General features: G+C 40.5%; 2 protein-coding genes across 5 annotated transcripts in view; one reads left to right on the forward strand and one right to left on the reverse strand.

Moving 5' to 3' along the window:
* SPICE1 (spindle and centriole associated protein 1) overlaps positions 1-6,135 on the reverse strand; it is a 66,033-nt gene extending 59,898 nt beyond the window's left edge. The window contains exon 1 of one of the 2 annotated variants that reach the window (XM_032852226.1): positions 5,725-6,135. The gene's annotated coding sequence lies outside the window, so the exon portion shown is untranslated. Of the gene's footprint in view, positions 1-3,504; positions 3,621-5,724 lie in introns of those variants that run through there. The other variant, XM_032852228.1, reaches the window with a different exon arrangement.
* Positions 4,917-16,669, forward strand: part of SIDT1 (SID1 transmembrane family member 1) — a 91,771-nt gene continuing 80,018 nt past the window's right edge. For 2 of the 3 annotated variants that reach the window (XM_032852231.1, XM_032852233.1), the window contains exons 1-2: positions 4,919-5,024; positions 5,110-5,683. In XM_032852231.1, coding sequence (XP_032708122.1) covers positions 5,474-5,683 — 210 coding nt within the window. In that variant the 5' untranslated portion in view covers positions 4,919-5,024; positions 5,110-5,473. Of the gene's footprint in view, positions 5,025-5,109; positions 5,684-16,669 lie in introns of all 3 variants that reach the window. The other variant, XM_032852230.1, reaches the window with a different exon arrangement.

The following is a 16,669-nucleotide window of genomic DNA, read 5'->3' on the forward strand; positions in this document are numbered from 1 at the left end:
ACCTTGTTTTGACAAAACTGTAATTATCTCTTTTGAAATGTTATGCCTTTTTTCTGTTAAGGCTGAGAGCTACAGGCTTCTCTGAACAAAGTAGGAAATTACCCATATATTATATCAGAAATGAAGCAAAAGGGAAATTTGGATCTTTTGGTCATTGATTAAAGGCCAAAAAAAAAAAAAATAGGAGGGTGCTTCAGTGAACCCTTAGGGTCTAGCTATCCATGTCTATCATTGCTCCCTCAGATGAAGGCAAAAGGATATTTACTCTTAAGTGTAGGAATACACCCAGAAAAGGCACTAGCAATGATCCACTACAGAGAAGGAGGTGGTGTGTGGGAGAATGGATGACAGGATAGAATTTGGGGTAGGTATTAATGGAGAAGGAGAGATAACAATTGTATTGGTGTCCTGAGATCTTAAACAAATCAATATACTTGTCCACTTGGTTTCTTTACTGGCAGGACAGGAATGTTACAAGGATTCATGCACCTTATGAGAAAGGACTCTTTATATAAGGCTCTCAACTATAAATTTGAGTCTTTTCTTGCTCTAGCTTCTAACCTTGGGGAAGTTTGAGAACTTGATAAGCTCTAAATGAACTTTAATATATGCTGTTCCAATTATTTTTCCTATGTCAATGGGAATTTTAGCCCATAAAGAGTCAAGTACAAGGTCAAGATCTGTATCCGGAGTATACATCAAGTATAGTGGAGAAGGAAAGTTTTATACGAAGCAGACACAAGTTGATTAGGAATTGATACATCCTCTGAAACCTCAAGAAATAGTCCCTCTGGTGTGCATTTAGTATTACAGCTCTATTTGCAAAGTAGATCTTTCCCTAATAAATTTGTAGATGCAATATCACAGAGGAAGAAGAGATGTTAATCAAGGACCCAAAAGTTGTAGCTCAGTGCTGGGAGATAGGGACAAATCTGTGAGTTGTTTTAAATACTTACGCTTTTGTTTTATGCTTACACCAAGGAAAAGATTGAGCAAAGATGGCAGGATTTAATGTAGAATAGTTAGTGTTGTTGGAAGATATTTTCTGTTTATCCCCAAATCTCCTATAGTTTCATCTTTTTATTTGTTTTCATGATTAAATTATGACCCAATGAACTTTTATTAGAAATGTTTTGGGTCTGGCTCTTAAGAGACTTAGACTTCTTTTTCTGGCCTTTTTCTGATCCGAAGGTTTTTTGTGGAAAGAGGGATCCCCAGGTCGCTTTCCAGGTTGGTCCAATCGGCTTTTGTCATCCAGGATTTAGCATCTGAGGTTCTAATCAACATGAATGCAAGTTGATACAGGTCAGGCAACTCTGGGTCATGTGCATCCAAAGAATTACAAACTCTTCTATGAGTCTTCGCTAGTCTTGCTTGGGTTTAGGGAAATCTTTCATTATAGCTCTTAATTCATCTAGATCCAAAGTTTAAATTCTACAGTCACCTGCATACCTGGCTTATGGGAGGGATAGACTATTGGAGTCAACTAGCATTTGGAGGCTTTAGAGAGTTGCTGGGGAAAGATAGGGCAACTGAACAAGGGGAAGAAGGAAGAGGTGCAGAAGGAGGGATTTCAGAAGGATAAGGGGGGAGGGAGAGAGCTGGCTACAGGAAAGTAACTGGAGGACTAGGAGGGGGAGGATTTACTATCTAAATGAATCTAGATTATTGGTTAAGCTTGCCAAATTTCTCATTAGTTCTGACCAAAGAATATTTTAGTAAAGGAATTTTTAACATAATTTCATTTGAAGTCCTCTGCAGACCACTCAAAAAATGGGGTCCATTGGAGCTGAGAAATCTTTATTCTTTTTGTTTTTTAAAGCACCTGTCAAATAAACAATTTTGGTCAAGGCTGATATTCCACAATGGTCATTTAAGGCCCAGGTCATCCTTGGTGAAATTTCACCGTTTGAAACATAGGTGCAAAAATTAGAATTGTAATGAGTGTACATATAAGAAGTGAAGCTTCTCGAAAAGGAAAAGAAGAATTAGACTTAGCCGAGACTGTAAGAGCTGGCAGCTGGAAGTGATGCTTGTGCACTTTGAGTCTTGAGACTCCAGCTTGAAGGGAGCTGCCTCCAAATGTAGACCCAACAACCTATACCTGGGAGCAGGTGGAAAACCAGGGAGAATGTTCTCTGGGAATCAAAGCCAAACTCTAAGGACAAAACAATGGAAACAAAAGATAGCCTAGTTTTATAGGTGATCCAAAGCAAAGTTTGTCCAAAAGAAGGCTGGTCCAGTGTTCTACTCTATGACAACCAATACTTCTGGAAAATATAACACAAAACAGAAGCAGGAAAGAGAGCAAAGATGGCTGAAAAGGAATGGCTGGACTCCACCAAAGATGCCAAACAAATGGAAACCAACAACAAAACCCAGATATCAAACTGAGATGAGATAGCCAAAGAACTCAGAAGCAAAAAAAGCTGAGCTCAGACATGGTGCTCACTTACCATGTCAACGCATATCCAACAGCGAGCTGTAAGGCCCAGGGGCCCTTGGTGAGTATCGCACCTGGGTAAAGGCTGGAGCCATTCAAATGGCAACAGATTTCCTTATGCAGAGCTTGCTTGCTATAGCAAGTCACCATCTCCTCTGCTTGACCAAGACTCAAAGACAGGCCGGGGACTGAGAACGCTTTATAATGAAGAAAAGGCAAGGTTTCAGAATACTCTGATTGTATCTTGGTGGCATAGAGAAGCTGCAAGCAGACTAACTAGAAGTGGGCCATTTTTATGGTTTGCAAAACATATTTGGCTTCCTCTGATGGATCTTGAGTTGGGAGCAGAGGTAAAAATTGGGGAACTTGGCAGTCACTGACCAAGTCCTGATCGTTCTGGGCCATTTGTTGCAAAGATTGTGGTTTGTCTTCCTAGACCAGTTGCTGTAGGGTTTGGCGTCAGAGGTCTATTATCATATATAGTCTGGTCATTGACTGTTCATATATTCAGCCTGTCACAGTGGAAGCTTGGCATTATAGATATTCTACAAGTCTGATTGCTGAACTATATTTAACTTTTTAGCTGTTGAACTAGGAGTCATACAATAACAATATTTAGTCATACAACGTGTAAACTTTCTAATATAATTTCAAAAACATTCTTCTGCCCCTCCCCCCATCTTTACAGCAACCTTGTGACCCTGAGAGGTTAATTACCCAAGGCCATTCAATGGATTGAATGAGGATTAGATCATAGTATAATTTGTAATATATAACTCAAATTGTATATATGTCATCTATAATGGCTTTAAAATAAATATTTTGGGTTCTTTGCTAAGATAAAGGATCTGTTCTAATCACTTCTAATTTCAATGCTTAAAGTTAGGGTCATAGCTCCTTCAAATACCCACAAGGCTGTCATGTGGAAGAAGGATTAAGTTTATTCCTATGGCTCCAGAGGGCAGAACCCATGCCAGTGAGTGAAAGAGAGGAAAATTTCAATTTAGAATGTGCAATACTGTTCTAGTAATGAGACACTTGCCTGCAAAAGAAGGAGTTACCTTGTGCTAAAGCCAGTTCCTCATCTCTTGTGTGCTGAGTAGGACTGCATGACCCCATAGCTGTAGAGAGTGCTTGAACTGGCCAGGCCAGCTAAACTTGAAGGACTAGATGAACGTCAAGTTTATTAAATTTTGTTAAATTCTGAAAAGAGGTATAGACACTCTAAATACAGCAGTTTAATGTCATTTAAAGTCTGGATGAAATTATCATATTTCTCAAAACAATGAGTTGCACTTTAAACTTTACCCCCAGACTCCTCTTTGAATTAGTATTTTTGTCCTTATGCCCATACATTTTCAAGAATATTTTTTTAAAAGTGAAAATTTTCCTAATAAGTACCCTCTAACTTAATCTTCTTTTAGTATTGTTTTCTAATTGCACAGTTATGAAACATTATACCAAATGTATTGAACTCATTTCTGATATTTTAATAAATTATAGGAATTCAGTGAGATTAAAAACAACAACGACAACGACAACAACTTGGGGTGCCTCAGTGGTTCGGCCCGTTATGCCTCAGACTCTTGGTGTTGGCTCAGGTCATGATCTCAGGGGCATAAGTTTTAGCCCCGAGTGAAACTCGGGGCTTGGTGTGGAGCCAGCTTGAGATTCTCTGTCTCCCTCACCCGCTGCCCTTCCTCCCTCTTGCGCTCCCTCTCTCTCTCTAAAATAACTAAACAAATCAAACCCTCCCTTTGAATGGTAAATGCTAGGATTTTAATCTGTAACTTAATTCTTTGAACACGATCTTTTCTTTTTCTGGCTTCTCTTTAAATGTTCCTTCAGACTGAATGCAATTTTATTACTTTGTAGTTTACAAATAACTTGAAGCTGAAATAAGACAGTGAGTTGTCTTCTGCACCTGAACTGTGATTGTTTGATGTTCCCCAAGGACTTCCCAGGGATCCTCTTCCCACCTCACCCTTTATCTGTCTCTCCAGCTGTTTAAATCAAATCCCCTAAGTTTTGCCAGAAGAATAGTTCCTTATAATGACCTGTAGTTTCTCTCTTTTGTAAAACAATTCAGAACCCCAGGGATTCTCCCAGAATCTAAGAAGTCATCGCAGAAGTGAAGTAGGCAAGAAGTGTGGCTCAGACGGAAAGTAACCCTCTGCAGAAATCCAGCTTCTCTGAGACATTGACAACTTCCGGGACCAGATTTCAGGCGTGTTGGAAATTGTCTTCTTTACCCTATCTCTTCATTGTCTTTATGACTGTACATATGTAATAGGTACACAAACAGCGAGGGAGAGAGAAAGCGATAATGTGAGGCTCTCCCTGAGAATAGAAGATGATAAAGAAATAAAACAGGTGTCTGGGAAAGGGTTCTGTTAGTGAAGGGAGAAGTGAGTTAATAACCATCATTCAAACGGGCGGGAGTTCTCTGCAGGTAGCAGACAGGAAAAGCAAACTCGTGCACCCTCTTTGGGGACAGGCTCTGTTGCTTTCTCTTTCTTCGCTTGCAGTCGGTGCACATTTACTTGAAACAGACTGTATTTCCTGCTTCGTGGCTAATCTGGTTCACTCTTAAGACTAGTAACTATTTCTTTCTTTAATGTCTCTAATGCCTTTTAAAATTTATTATTTATTATTATTTTTTTGAGATTGATTAGGGACTAGATCTGTTGAAATTCTGGCTGGGTAAGTGGGGGATTATCAGAAATGAGAAAAGGGGGAGGAAAGGGACTTGGAAGCGGGAGAGCAAAGCAGCAGCCCCAGGCCCCGGTACCCTCCGCCCCCGCTACCCCTGGCCCGCGACCTCCCGCGGAGACCCCAGGCGGCTGCATCAATATTTGATCGGGTCTTCGCCCGCGGGTTGCCATCACTCGCCGGCGGGGCTTGCCAGGCATCACCCGCGCTGCGCTGAAGCCGGCGCCCAGGCCAGCCGGGGGGCTTTGGAAGGACCCGCTCTGCGCTCGCTCGCTTTCCAGGGAGGCTCTGCTTGGTGGCAGGGGCGCGGCGCCCACCATGCGGAGCTGCCCACGGCTCGCGCTGCTTTGCGCTCTGCTACCCTGGCTCCTGCGGGCGGCGGCACCCCGGCGACCCGCGCAACCCCTCCCACGCCGCGACCCCCGCGACCCCGCCAGGGGCGCCGATTTTGATCGCGTCTACAGCGGGGTGGTGAGCCTCAGCACCGAGAACATCTACTCCTTCAACTACACCAGCCAGCCTGGCCAGGTAAGACACTCGCTCTCCTCGCTCGACTCCCAGGAACTTGCCAGATCTCAGAGCCCCGTCGCTGCTTTGGGTCTCCTGGGAATTGACCTCGGGAGTCCTCAGGGACCAGAGGACCCTCGTTCCCTTTCCCCTTCAATGCAATCAGTGCCTTGCCCGAGGCTGCCGCATCCTCCCGCAACCGGCCTCGGGGACAACTCTGGTTCATCTCGCACCTTCCCTGGCCTGGTCCCCTGGCATTTCGGGGCTTTGCAGAGGGGCGGGTTCCCTGCACCTTCTGTGGCTCCTGGCCCCCTGCTGGGCCTTTCTCTAGGAAACTCAAGATTTCTGGGGTGGCGGAGGGAAAGGACCGCACCTCTGTGCCTAATCCCTGGGGGAGAAGGAACCTCATTTCATTTGGATGATTCTGCCAGACCCTTCTATTTCATAGCTCCTGGGGAGGGAGAGCTGCTCAGAATCTAAAATAGGAATGTGTGAGAATGGAGCAAGCTGCAGAGCGTGTGTGTGTTCAATAGTCACTTCCTGCGATTCTGTACTACTGTCACACGTCTGGGCTTCAGAAAAGCCACAAGACCTGGCCAGAGATGTTGCAACTGCAGCCATCAGCTGCTCTATGAAGGTTTTGATGTTAAATAAGGGTGGATAATTGTGGGAAAGTTCTAGACCTATTTCTGACAAGAATCGAGGTGAGACAAGGGGAGGAAATGACTGCTTCAGCAAATACCCCTTTGACACATATACTCTGATTATATAATGTAGAAAAAATGCATAGGTAGATTTTTCCGTCTGATATGGTCCCCTCTGGGGCACAGAGAAAAGAGAAGACTTGCCATTGTGCCTGCCTCTGGGTCTTCTTCCCATATGTGTATCTCTTACTGTGCCAGCGTTCCCTACTCCCTTGGGAGATTCCAGAACCAGATGACTTGGATACCACAATATGCCTCCCTCTCTAACTCTCAGTGAGAACCAGAACTCAGAAACCTGGTAGCTTGGAGTAGTATTGAGTAGCATGGACCAGTTTGCCCACCATCACTCCCAGACATCTCCCTGAGCAATTTCTCCATCTCCAGTATGGCACCAAAGGTCGCCATGGCAGCGAAGCCCTCACCCTGGCCAGTCGCCTGCTGACCTTCAGGTTGGATGTCCTGAAGTGAGCAGCGTGCCCATGTGCAGAGCCATTCTACTGGGGACAAGTGGGAGGGACAGTTTTTAATCCTCCCAATTCTGTGTCACTCATCTCTTCCTGTCCAGTGTGAGGTACGGACCTGCTGACATGGCACATGAGTTGTGTTCCTAGCCCTGTAATTTGCTCAGAATGAATAGCCTGAAAAACTCCATGATCTCTGGGGTGCACTGTCAGTTTCCCCCCTAAATCATCAGGAAGGGCACTCAGATGTTATGTGCAAAGTGAGTCCTGACATCAGCCTTTATTTAGTATTTCTTACACTTCTGCTTAGAAATAGATGGGCTGTTTCTTAACTGTTGCTTGGCCTTTCTGCCCTTAGTATTTGGTGAGTTTCTCTGCCACAAGCACAGGTGCTCTGTGTGCAGCTGGGTCACCTGCTTGACTTTCCTAGAAAAGCCTGAGATATTGAGGACAGGGGCAGAGTCATGTTCATTTACTAATGTTTTTGAAAAGTGAATAAGTGAAGAAAGATTGAAGGAAACTATAAAACTAAATAAAAGTAAATAAAATAAAATAAAATAAAATAAAATAAAATAAAATACATACTTTTGGGGGCACCTGGGTGGCTCAGCCAGTTAAGCATCCAGCTCTTGATTTTGGCTTAAGTCATGATCTCAGGGCACTGGGATCAAGCCTTGTGTCAGGTTCTTCGGCTCAGTGTGGAGTCCACTTGGAATTCTCTCTCTCTCTCTCCCTCTGTCCCTTCCTGTTCCTCCTCTAAAATAAATAACTAAATCTTTAAGAAAGAAAAAAAAATATATATATATACATATTTTTAGTAGGTTGAAAGTGTGATATCATTCCAGATAAAAACAACATTTTTAACAATTGTTATGAAATTATGCCCTTTCCGTTTTGCCTGTCTACATGTTTAAATAGCTCTTATTTTATGAAACAAGGGTGACAATTCATTTTTTTAAAGATTTTATTTATTTATTTGACAGACAGAGATCACAAGTAGGCAGAGAAGCCCACAGAGAGAGAGGAGGAAACAGGCTTCCTGCTGAGCAGAGAGCCCGATGCGGGGCTCAATCCCAGGACCCTAGGATCATGACCTGAACCGAAGGCAGAGCCTTTAACCCACTGAGCCACCCAGGTGCCCCTGAAAATTCATTTTTAAAATACTTTGCATAATACAATAAAAAGATGACAACCTCAGCAGTCCCTAAAATTTCACTAGTCTGAGAAATACAGTTGGGAACCATGGGGCTGGCAGATAACTCAAATGTTTTAATTATTTTAACACTGGTATGAACCAGATTTCCTCAACACTTACAACTTTAGAGAGACCTCTTTTTAGTATGCAAATAAAACAGTGGAAACCTCAATCCTCTTACTTGGAGAAATTGCCCCCTTTCACTCCCTCTGGTATTCCTGATATACCTCGTATTCTCCAGAGATGGCATTTTTCTCCTCTATCTATCCAAACCATTACTCTTATTTCTCTTGATGGCCTCCTCTCTTCTTGGTCCCATTTGCCCCACGTTGGATACCAGCAGCCCCATCTTCCAATAACATGAATACCATGCCTTTGGATATTGCAGAATTTTCCTGAAGGTCTGGACTAACATAAGGGAATTACAGAGCAGAGCAGCATAGGTGATAGATTAAAGCAGAAATCTAGGCAATACTGTCATAACAACTTACTAGCTATTCCCTACCAGGGGAAATTTCAAGATGGTGACACTACCTTTTAGGCCTGGTTTATCACCATGCTCTTGGCTACTCCCCACCCCAAATGCTGGCCTCTTCCACTCTCTAAATTTTTGTTAATTCATGAGAAGCAGTTTGCCTCCATTGCAGATCCCAAACTCACTGAAGGGCTCTGCTAGATAAAGCACTATGAACCCAAGAGCCAAACCTTTTCCTTTAACCTGACCCAAGTGTTGGTCAGGGATACCTCTCCTCCAGGGGTCATTTCCCACCCATCCCTCTTCAGTGCAGCAAAGAATTGGATTTAGGGGGAAAAAAGTATAGCCTTTTGAGTTTTCATCTTTTTCCCTTTACTCTTCAAGCCATTGTTATGTTTGACATTATTTTTTCTTCACTTTGGAAGAGAAAGGCTTTTCCCAATTTAGGCTTTGGTAAGAAGGGGAAGCTGCTGTGGAAACCTTGGCCCCCAATCTTTCCAGTCAGCCACTGCCTCTCCCATACCAAACACTGATCCAAAGAACTAGTTAGCCAGGCATGTGTTATGCTAATTAGCTGAGGTCAGTATCAGGAAAAGCCTCACATGCCTTCTAGGCAGAGTAATGTAAATATGAAGTTGCCACTAAAAAAAAAAAAAAAATCACTGAAAGAATAGAGCGACTGCGTTAAAGAATAGTGAAAATAAGGATTGAAGGTGCAGGTTAAGCAAGATCATGGTTCATTTCACTTCCCTGGAGAGGAAGTATCTGGAGACTCCTTTTCAGGGGAGTAGAGTTTCACTGCGGCGAACAGGGTGTTCTACCACTACCGGGCTGGAAATAAACTAGAAGGAAATCACCTTGTTGAGAAAGTCACTAGGCGTATGTTTGACTAGGACAGAGGGCACGAAAGCAGGTTTATTGAGAAATGAGAATACTCCTGTAGAGACAGGCGGTGGCCATAATCAGATGTTTATACTTGAGGTAGATGCTGATAAGGAGGCTTTCAATAAAAAATCTACCTACCAGGCAGCAAGAAGTCTTCTCGGAAGCTTTCAGTCATAGACTTCATTGTTCTTCGTAGATCTTTTAATTTGAAGTGTTTCCCTGGATATATTCTTTTTGTTTATTCAATGGAAACATTTATCTTTTAATGACATATGCTTTTTTTTATGCCCAAGGAACAATCCTTGACTTTATTCACCTCAACCTGTGGTTGTACATTTAGAACGAGCTATACTGCCTCTTGGATCCAAATTCAAAATGTCTATCCAGTTCTGACAAACAGTGAAATATAAACCAGGACACTCCAGTGGTAACTTCTAACTATACATTAGTGGTTACTTAGAAGAATGAAAACCTCTGATGTGATTAGCCTCAGTTCCCCCGGTCTTGGATGGACTCCCCCTCTATTCTTTATGTACTGAGGCAGGAAAACCTTCTTTGCTGGCCTCCCACTTCCTCTTACTGAACAGGACTGGTGCTTGTTTGTGAGGAGGAAATCATCTCATTAGCATGTTATCTGATGGAATAGAATACCATAGACTGGATGGCTTACAGAGCAGACATCACTTCTCACACTTTTGGAGACTAGTTAGTCCAAGATCCAAGGGCCTAGTGAGAGCTGACTTCTAGCTTTTAGACAGTACCTTATAGTGTGGGTCTTCACGTGGCCCAGAGAGCAGAGAGAGAAGCAAGCTCTCTCCTGTCTCTTCTAAGGGCACTAATCTCATCGTGAGCGCTCTGACCTGATGATCTAATGACCTTCCAAAGGCCTTATCTCCAATACTGTCACATGGGGGATTAGGCTTCAACATACAAATTTGGGGGCAGAAGGGGATACAAACATTTAGTCCACAGCAGTTACCACCATTTTTCTCTATGGCTCTGAAAACAAAATACCAAAGTGTCATAAGGATATTTAGGGGCTGACATTACTCCAGTTGTGGGTCCAATTTTATGGACCATTTATGGTCCAATTCTGCCTGAGATGCCTTCTCATCTATCTAGACCTGATAGTCATGTGCTAAGTTATCAAAAAGATTCTGTAAGTATGTGCTGTCCAATATGGTAGCCACTGTCCACATGTGGCTCTTGCACACTTGAAATGTGGCCAGTCACAAAATGAAATGTACCATAAATGTAGAATACACACCAGATTTCAAAGACAGTATAAAAGAACATGAAATGTGTAATTAATGTTTTTGATTATATGTTTAAGTGATAATATTTTGAATATATTAAGTTATATCAAATATATTAATAAAATTAACTTCATTTGTTTGTACTTTTTAAAATAGCTACTAGAAAAAAAATTTTTTTTTACTACTAGAAAATTTAAAAATACATATGTGAGTCATATATTTTCCTTGGACAGCACTGCTCCAAGTCCTCCAAGACTTTAGAGAAGTCATTCATCCCACAGATGGCTTTGTTGGAGGAAATAAGGCTTGAAAGGTCATAAGAGATAAAAAGAACTTGGATAGGCCGAAGGAAAGGAGAAAGGCCTTTCAGACAAGGAAAAATGTATCTGATTTCTTTTTTGACAATACTACCTCAGAAGTGGTAGTATATATTTCTACCAGGAGGCACATAATGTCTGGTTGTCTCTTTTTGTGATGATAGCCACCATTGATCATAATTGCCTAGTTTCATTAGGAACAACAAAGTAATAATATTTTAATTATATCCCTTACTTTTTCATCCATGAATTGGAATACTCCTATAATAAGAAACTTCTCATCAGCTCCTGGGGCATCTTAAGCTACTGTTTTGTCTTCATTCCTTACTTTTACTTACCAATTTTCACAAAATAATTAATTGGTCCCCAAGCAGCCTCTGATAAGGATCATGATATTTCATTTAGCATAAGCATGAACTCATGAATTTAAACATATCTGATATGTTTTGACCCATTGCTGTTACTAAACTTATGTTCAAATTGTTCATTGGCCAGTGAAAGCCAATTTGAGTTGGATCCTGAATTCTCTTGATAAAATCCAAGTGGTCTCTGACATCTTCCTTGCTTTCTGGCATGAAAAGTTATTACAGGCTGGCTCATCAGGTTCAGTTCTTGTCTCCAACACGGAATCAGACAGATCAGGTTCCTTTGAGTAACAGAGACCACAATATGAAACCTAGAGGCTTTTATTGCTAATGGATTGGTAATTTTTTTTCTAAATCTTTTCAATGGACAGAATTAAAGATAGATTGGATCATGAGCTCATACTAGCACTTCCAACTCAAATTCAGAAATACAAGCTTTTTCCTTAACCTCATCCAGCTCACACAGAGATTTCCTTCTGTGCCCAAAACTCTGGTTCTCAACTATATGGACTCACTCACTTGCTTTAACCCACAACATACACACAACAGTTTTAGATAACCATACTAACATTACCACCAGTAAGATTACTGGCGACAATTTAAGATATATGTTTACAGTTCCTTTTACCTTAGGGCATATTTCATGATTGATTAAGTTGAGTCACATTACTGTGTTTTAAAGTAAGGTAACAGTGCAGTTATGTTATCCTTTCAGTGTAGTTATGTTATCAACTTAGCAGTCTGTTAAGCATCGGACACATGATTCAGCTCAGGTCATGATCTCAGGGTCATGAGATGCAGCCCCGAGGCACCCTCACTGAGCATGAAGCCTACTTAAGATTCTCTCTCCCAGACGCTGGTGGGGTTATGGACATCGGGGAGGGTATGTGCTATGGTGAGTGCTGTGAAGTGTGTAAACCTGGCGATTCACAGACCTGTACCCCTGGAGCTAATAATACATTATATGTTTATAAAAAAAATTTAAAAATTTTTAAAAAAAGATTCTCTCTCCCTCTCTCTCTGCCACTCCCCACCACCTCATGTGTGTGTGTGTAGATACACACGCACAAATTATGGCCTGTAAAATGAAGCAGTTTTTTGCTGTTATTATTGTTCCAGTGGTTTCCTTTTTTACTAATATATTGATATGATGCCATTAGCCTCTTCTATTTTTGTCCCTTAGTTCTCTATGATGAGCAATACTGAAATTAGATGGTATCTTCTTTTTTTTTTTTAAAGATTTTATTTATTTATTTGTCAGAGAGAGTGAGCACAGGCAGACAGAGTGACGGCAGAGGCAGAGGGAGAAGCAGGCTCCCCGCTGAGCAAGGAGCCGGATGTGGGACTCGATCCCAGGATTCTGGGATCATGACCTGAGCCGAAAGCAGCCACTTAACTGACTGAACCACCCAGGCATCCCTGGTATCTTCTTCTCCATCTTTTTTTTTCAACCCCCAAATCTAAATCCTAGTTATGCCTATAAGGAAATTAATGAACATATTCTACTTCTTATATTTTCTCCCCATTCTTGCCCCATTTTTGGTTAGTTGTACGTACCTGATTGTCGAAGAATATAGTCATTACGAGCTACACTATCCCTCCTTACAACAAACATTTAGTCTTAGCTGTACAGGTACCTGTATATTCACAACTAGACTTATGTTAATATTCTCCAGTCATCTGATTGTCTAAAGCTTATTCTCTAGGAGGTGCCTCCTACAAATCTTTCATGTTCATAACGCTTTGTCCACAGCCTTTGTACTTGCAAGTCCGACTAGCCGAGTATAAACCCCTTAGCTTACAGTTTTTTTTTCCTTGAGTTTTAAGCATACTATTCCTTTGGTGTCTGGCAAAAGTGGTAATAAAAGGGATTCTTTCCCTTGCAAGTAATTTCATTTTTCTGCCTGGATTCCTGAAAGACTCCTTTTCCTTTTTCTTTGAAATCCAGTAGTTTTACCAGACCGCATCTAGTAGGTTACTCTTTCTCAGGTACATGATGTGATTTTGCAATATGTAACTTAAGTGATTATTTCTTTAATTCAGGAAATTTTCCTTAGTGTTTTTAACATTCATTTATTCCAATGCTTGTTTATCTTTTTTAGGAATTCCCTTTATACTTATGTTGGCTCTTCTTTGTTGTTTCCTATTATCTACATATTTTTCTAGAATTATTTTTTTATATCCTGCCCAGATTTTAGAAAATTTTTTCTCCTTTTCATCTTCTGTTTTCCTTACAGCATTATGGAGGTGTTTTTTTATATCCCTGTGCTCCTCCAAATTAAATATTCATTTATGTTAGGATTTTAAAATTTAACTCTGATTTTTTTCCTGAGTTCTGCCCTTTCTTTTTTAAAACTTCATTTTCTTTAATCTCATTTCTGAATTTTTAAAATTCTGATTTATGGCTTTTTTCATAGTTTTTAAGTGTTCATAATTCTTAATTTTGAAATATTATGCTATACTTTCCATCTGTTTTATAGGTACAGCTTTCCGGCATATATTCACCATCTGAAATGGTGTTTTCTGTCTCTTAATCTCTTTTACTTACAGTGACTTTGTGTGGGATTCAATTGCAGTCTTTAGGTGTTGCTCATCTTTACATTAGGTGAGTTTTTCTTATTTTAACAGGGAAAGATGGACCTAGATAGCTTCCTGTCTTTCTTCTCTTATCTTTGTAAAGTGATCAAAATGTGATATTCTTTCTAAGAAATTTCATAGGTCCTCTCCCCCATTTTATGGAGTCTTCCTCTTTCTATTCTAGTAAATTAAGTAAACCCAAAGAGAACATTGTTGGAACCTCTGATCTATAGCTGGTCAGTCAGGTGACAACCTGGACTTTTAAAAAAATTTATTTATTTATTTATTTATTTATTTATTTAGATAATCTCTAGACCCAACCTGGAACTTGAACTCACAACCCAAAGATCAAGAGTTGCATGCTCTTCTGACTGAGCCAGTCCAGTACCCCCAACCTAGATTCTTTGATTGGCACCTGAAAGCAGGTGGCAGTCTTACAGAACTGAACCCTTAACCTGTGGGATCTGACGCTATCTCCAAGTAGAAAGTGTCAGAATTGAGTTGAATTATGAAACACCCAGCTAATGTCTGAGAATCTCTTGGTGGTGTGGGGAAAAACATATATTGTAACTGGGGGTGCAGAACTGTACCTCCCCAGGACTAGCAAAATAATATTTCCAGGCTTTTAGGGAATCACAAGGGAAGACAACATCATCAGTTATCATCTAGGGCCTCTATTGTGACCCATTATCCAGATCATCTAGAGAGGCAGCTCTACCTCTAGATCACTTAATAAGTATAGTAATCCTCAGTTTTGAATTTACAGTTAAATGGATAAGCATATCATTATTTTTTTGATTCATGATAAACTGAAAGCCAGAAGAGTGAAACAAATTACATCAGCAATTACTGAGGCTAGACTATCCAAGTGTCTGAATTCAGGTTCATCATTTTATCCATTTTATCCATTTCAAATCTTGGACAGTGGAGTTCTCAGTATATATATATTTTTAATGTAGGTTTTTGTTTTCTGAAATATGATGAACTTTACATTGTCTCTGGGTGGTGAGATTATAGAGAGTTTTAATGGTCTTTTCTGTTCTTTTCTGTATTTTCTGAGTATTTCATAAAAAATGTTTTACTCTCCTAAGGCAAGGACAACCACCAAGAAGCTGAGCAGCATTAGGGAAGAACACTGGGTGAGGCTCCAGAAGATGTGTGTTTTTATCTCTTTAACAACCTGTGTACCTGCAGCAAATTCTATTCCCTCCTTGAGCTTTATGTCCCCCGTGGATAAGAGAAGACCATATTTTTTCTCTCTAATGGAGTGCAAAAGTTCAGTGCTCTTTTTTTTTTTTTTTACCATGTGTAAGATTGTAATTTTTACATATAATTAAAAAATATCCTATACTTGTGTTCAATTTTATTTTATTTTATTTTTTTATTTTAAGTAAGCTCTATGCCCAGTATGGAGCTTAAACCCACAGCCCCGAGGCCAAAAGTCACATACTCTACCAACGGAGCCACCCAGGTGCCCCAAATCTTTTTCTTTCTTATAGACAAGTACGAGAAATGTCTTGCCATCAAGATCATTTGTAACTCTTTGTCTCATACAAGCAAATAAATGAAAACTTTAAATTTTTGTTTCTGAAAAACTCCTTTTTTGTCTGTCTTGTTGTTTCTTTTGAGACGCTTCCCATAGGGCTCTTCACTGTCTGGGGGTGTTTTTGTTCTGTTTCATTTAGCCTTGTTCCCACTTTGCCGCATGTGCTGAGCTCGTATTCCAGCCACCTTGTTTCTCTCGCACATTCCTTTGGTTTCTTCCCGAGTGCCATGGCAATAGGCTTGCTTTAGTGTTGGCTTTAGTTTTTTGGTGGTTGTTACTTTGTTTTGTTTTTATTTTACTGCTGTTGATAACTCCCTTCTGTGGGGGTATTTTTAGTATTTGATACAGAATGTAGGGATTTTCACTCATAGGGAATATAAGGAACAATGCAGAGGATCACAGGAGAAGGGAGAGAAAACTGAATGGGAAGAAATCAGAGAGAGAGAGACAGACCATGAGAGACTCTTAACTATAGAGAACAAACTGAAATTTGCCGGAGGGAAGGTGGTGGGGGAGGGGAGGTTGGGTAATGGGTGATGGGCAGTAAGGAGGGTACTGATGAATCACTGAACTCTACATCTGAAACTAATGATGTACTATATGTTGGCTAATTGAACTTAAATTTTTAAAAAAGCAAAATATATATATATGTATATATATATATGTGTATATATATATAGGGATTTTTCAGTCTTCCTTCCTTTCACTCTTTGGTTTCAGCACATTACCTGAAGTATCTCCTATGTCATTTCTCACTGTTGGCTTGAATCGAAAAGGCCAGGGACTTGATACTTGTAATACCGTGAAACTTCTGTACTGCAAGAAGATGCCAGTATTTCTTTCTTCCTTTCAGATGGGTTGATATTATTACACGTTGCCATGGAGCCCCCAGAGTTTGTTAGCCAGCTCTTCCTACATTGTTTAACTCTGGAGTTAACTGAAGTTCCATGTCAACACACCAAGATGGTGTGTTGATGATTTAAAGATACATCTAATGAGCTATTCGAATTGGGGCCTCACCATTCTTTCTGCTTATTTACTAAGAAAAATACCACAGATACCACGGTGTCGCCAGGCAATAAAATCATAGTCTTTTTCATTTTGCTAAAAAAAATACATTTTTGAATATTGTTTATTTTCTTTTCTTGGATATTGTGAAAAAATGGAAAGTTTGAAGGTTTTTTTCAGTACATTAGTTGCTATGCAAACCAAAACCAAACAAAACC

The sequence above is a fragment of the Lontra canadensis genome, unplaced genomic scaffold, assembly GCF_010015895.1.
Source record: "Lontra canadensis isolate GAN:19392208 unplaced genomic scaffold, GSC_riverotter_1.0 scaffold6, whole genome shotgun sequence".
Classification (NCBI taxonomy): domain Eukaryota; kingdom Metazoa; phylum Chordata; class Mammalia; order Carnivora; family Mustelidae; genus Lontra; species Lontra canadensis.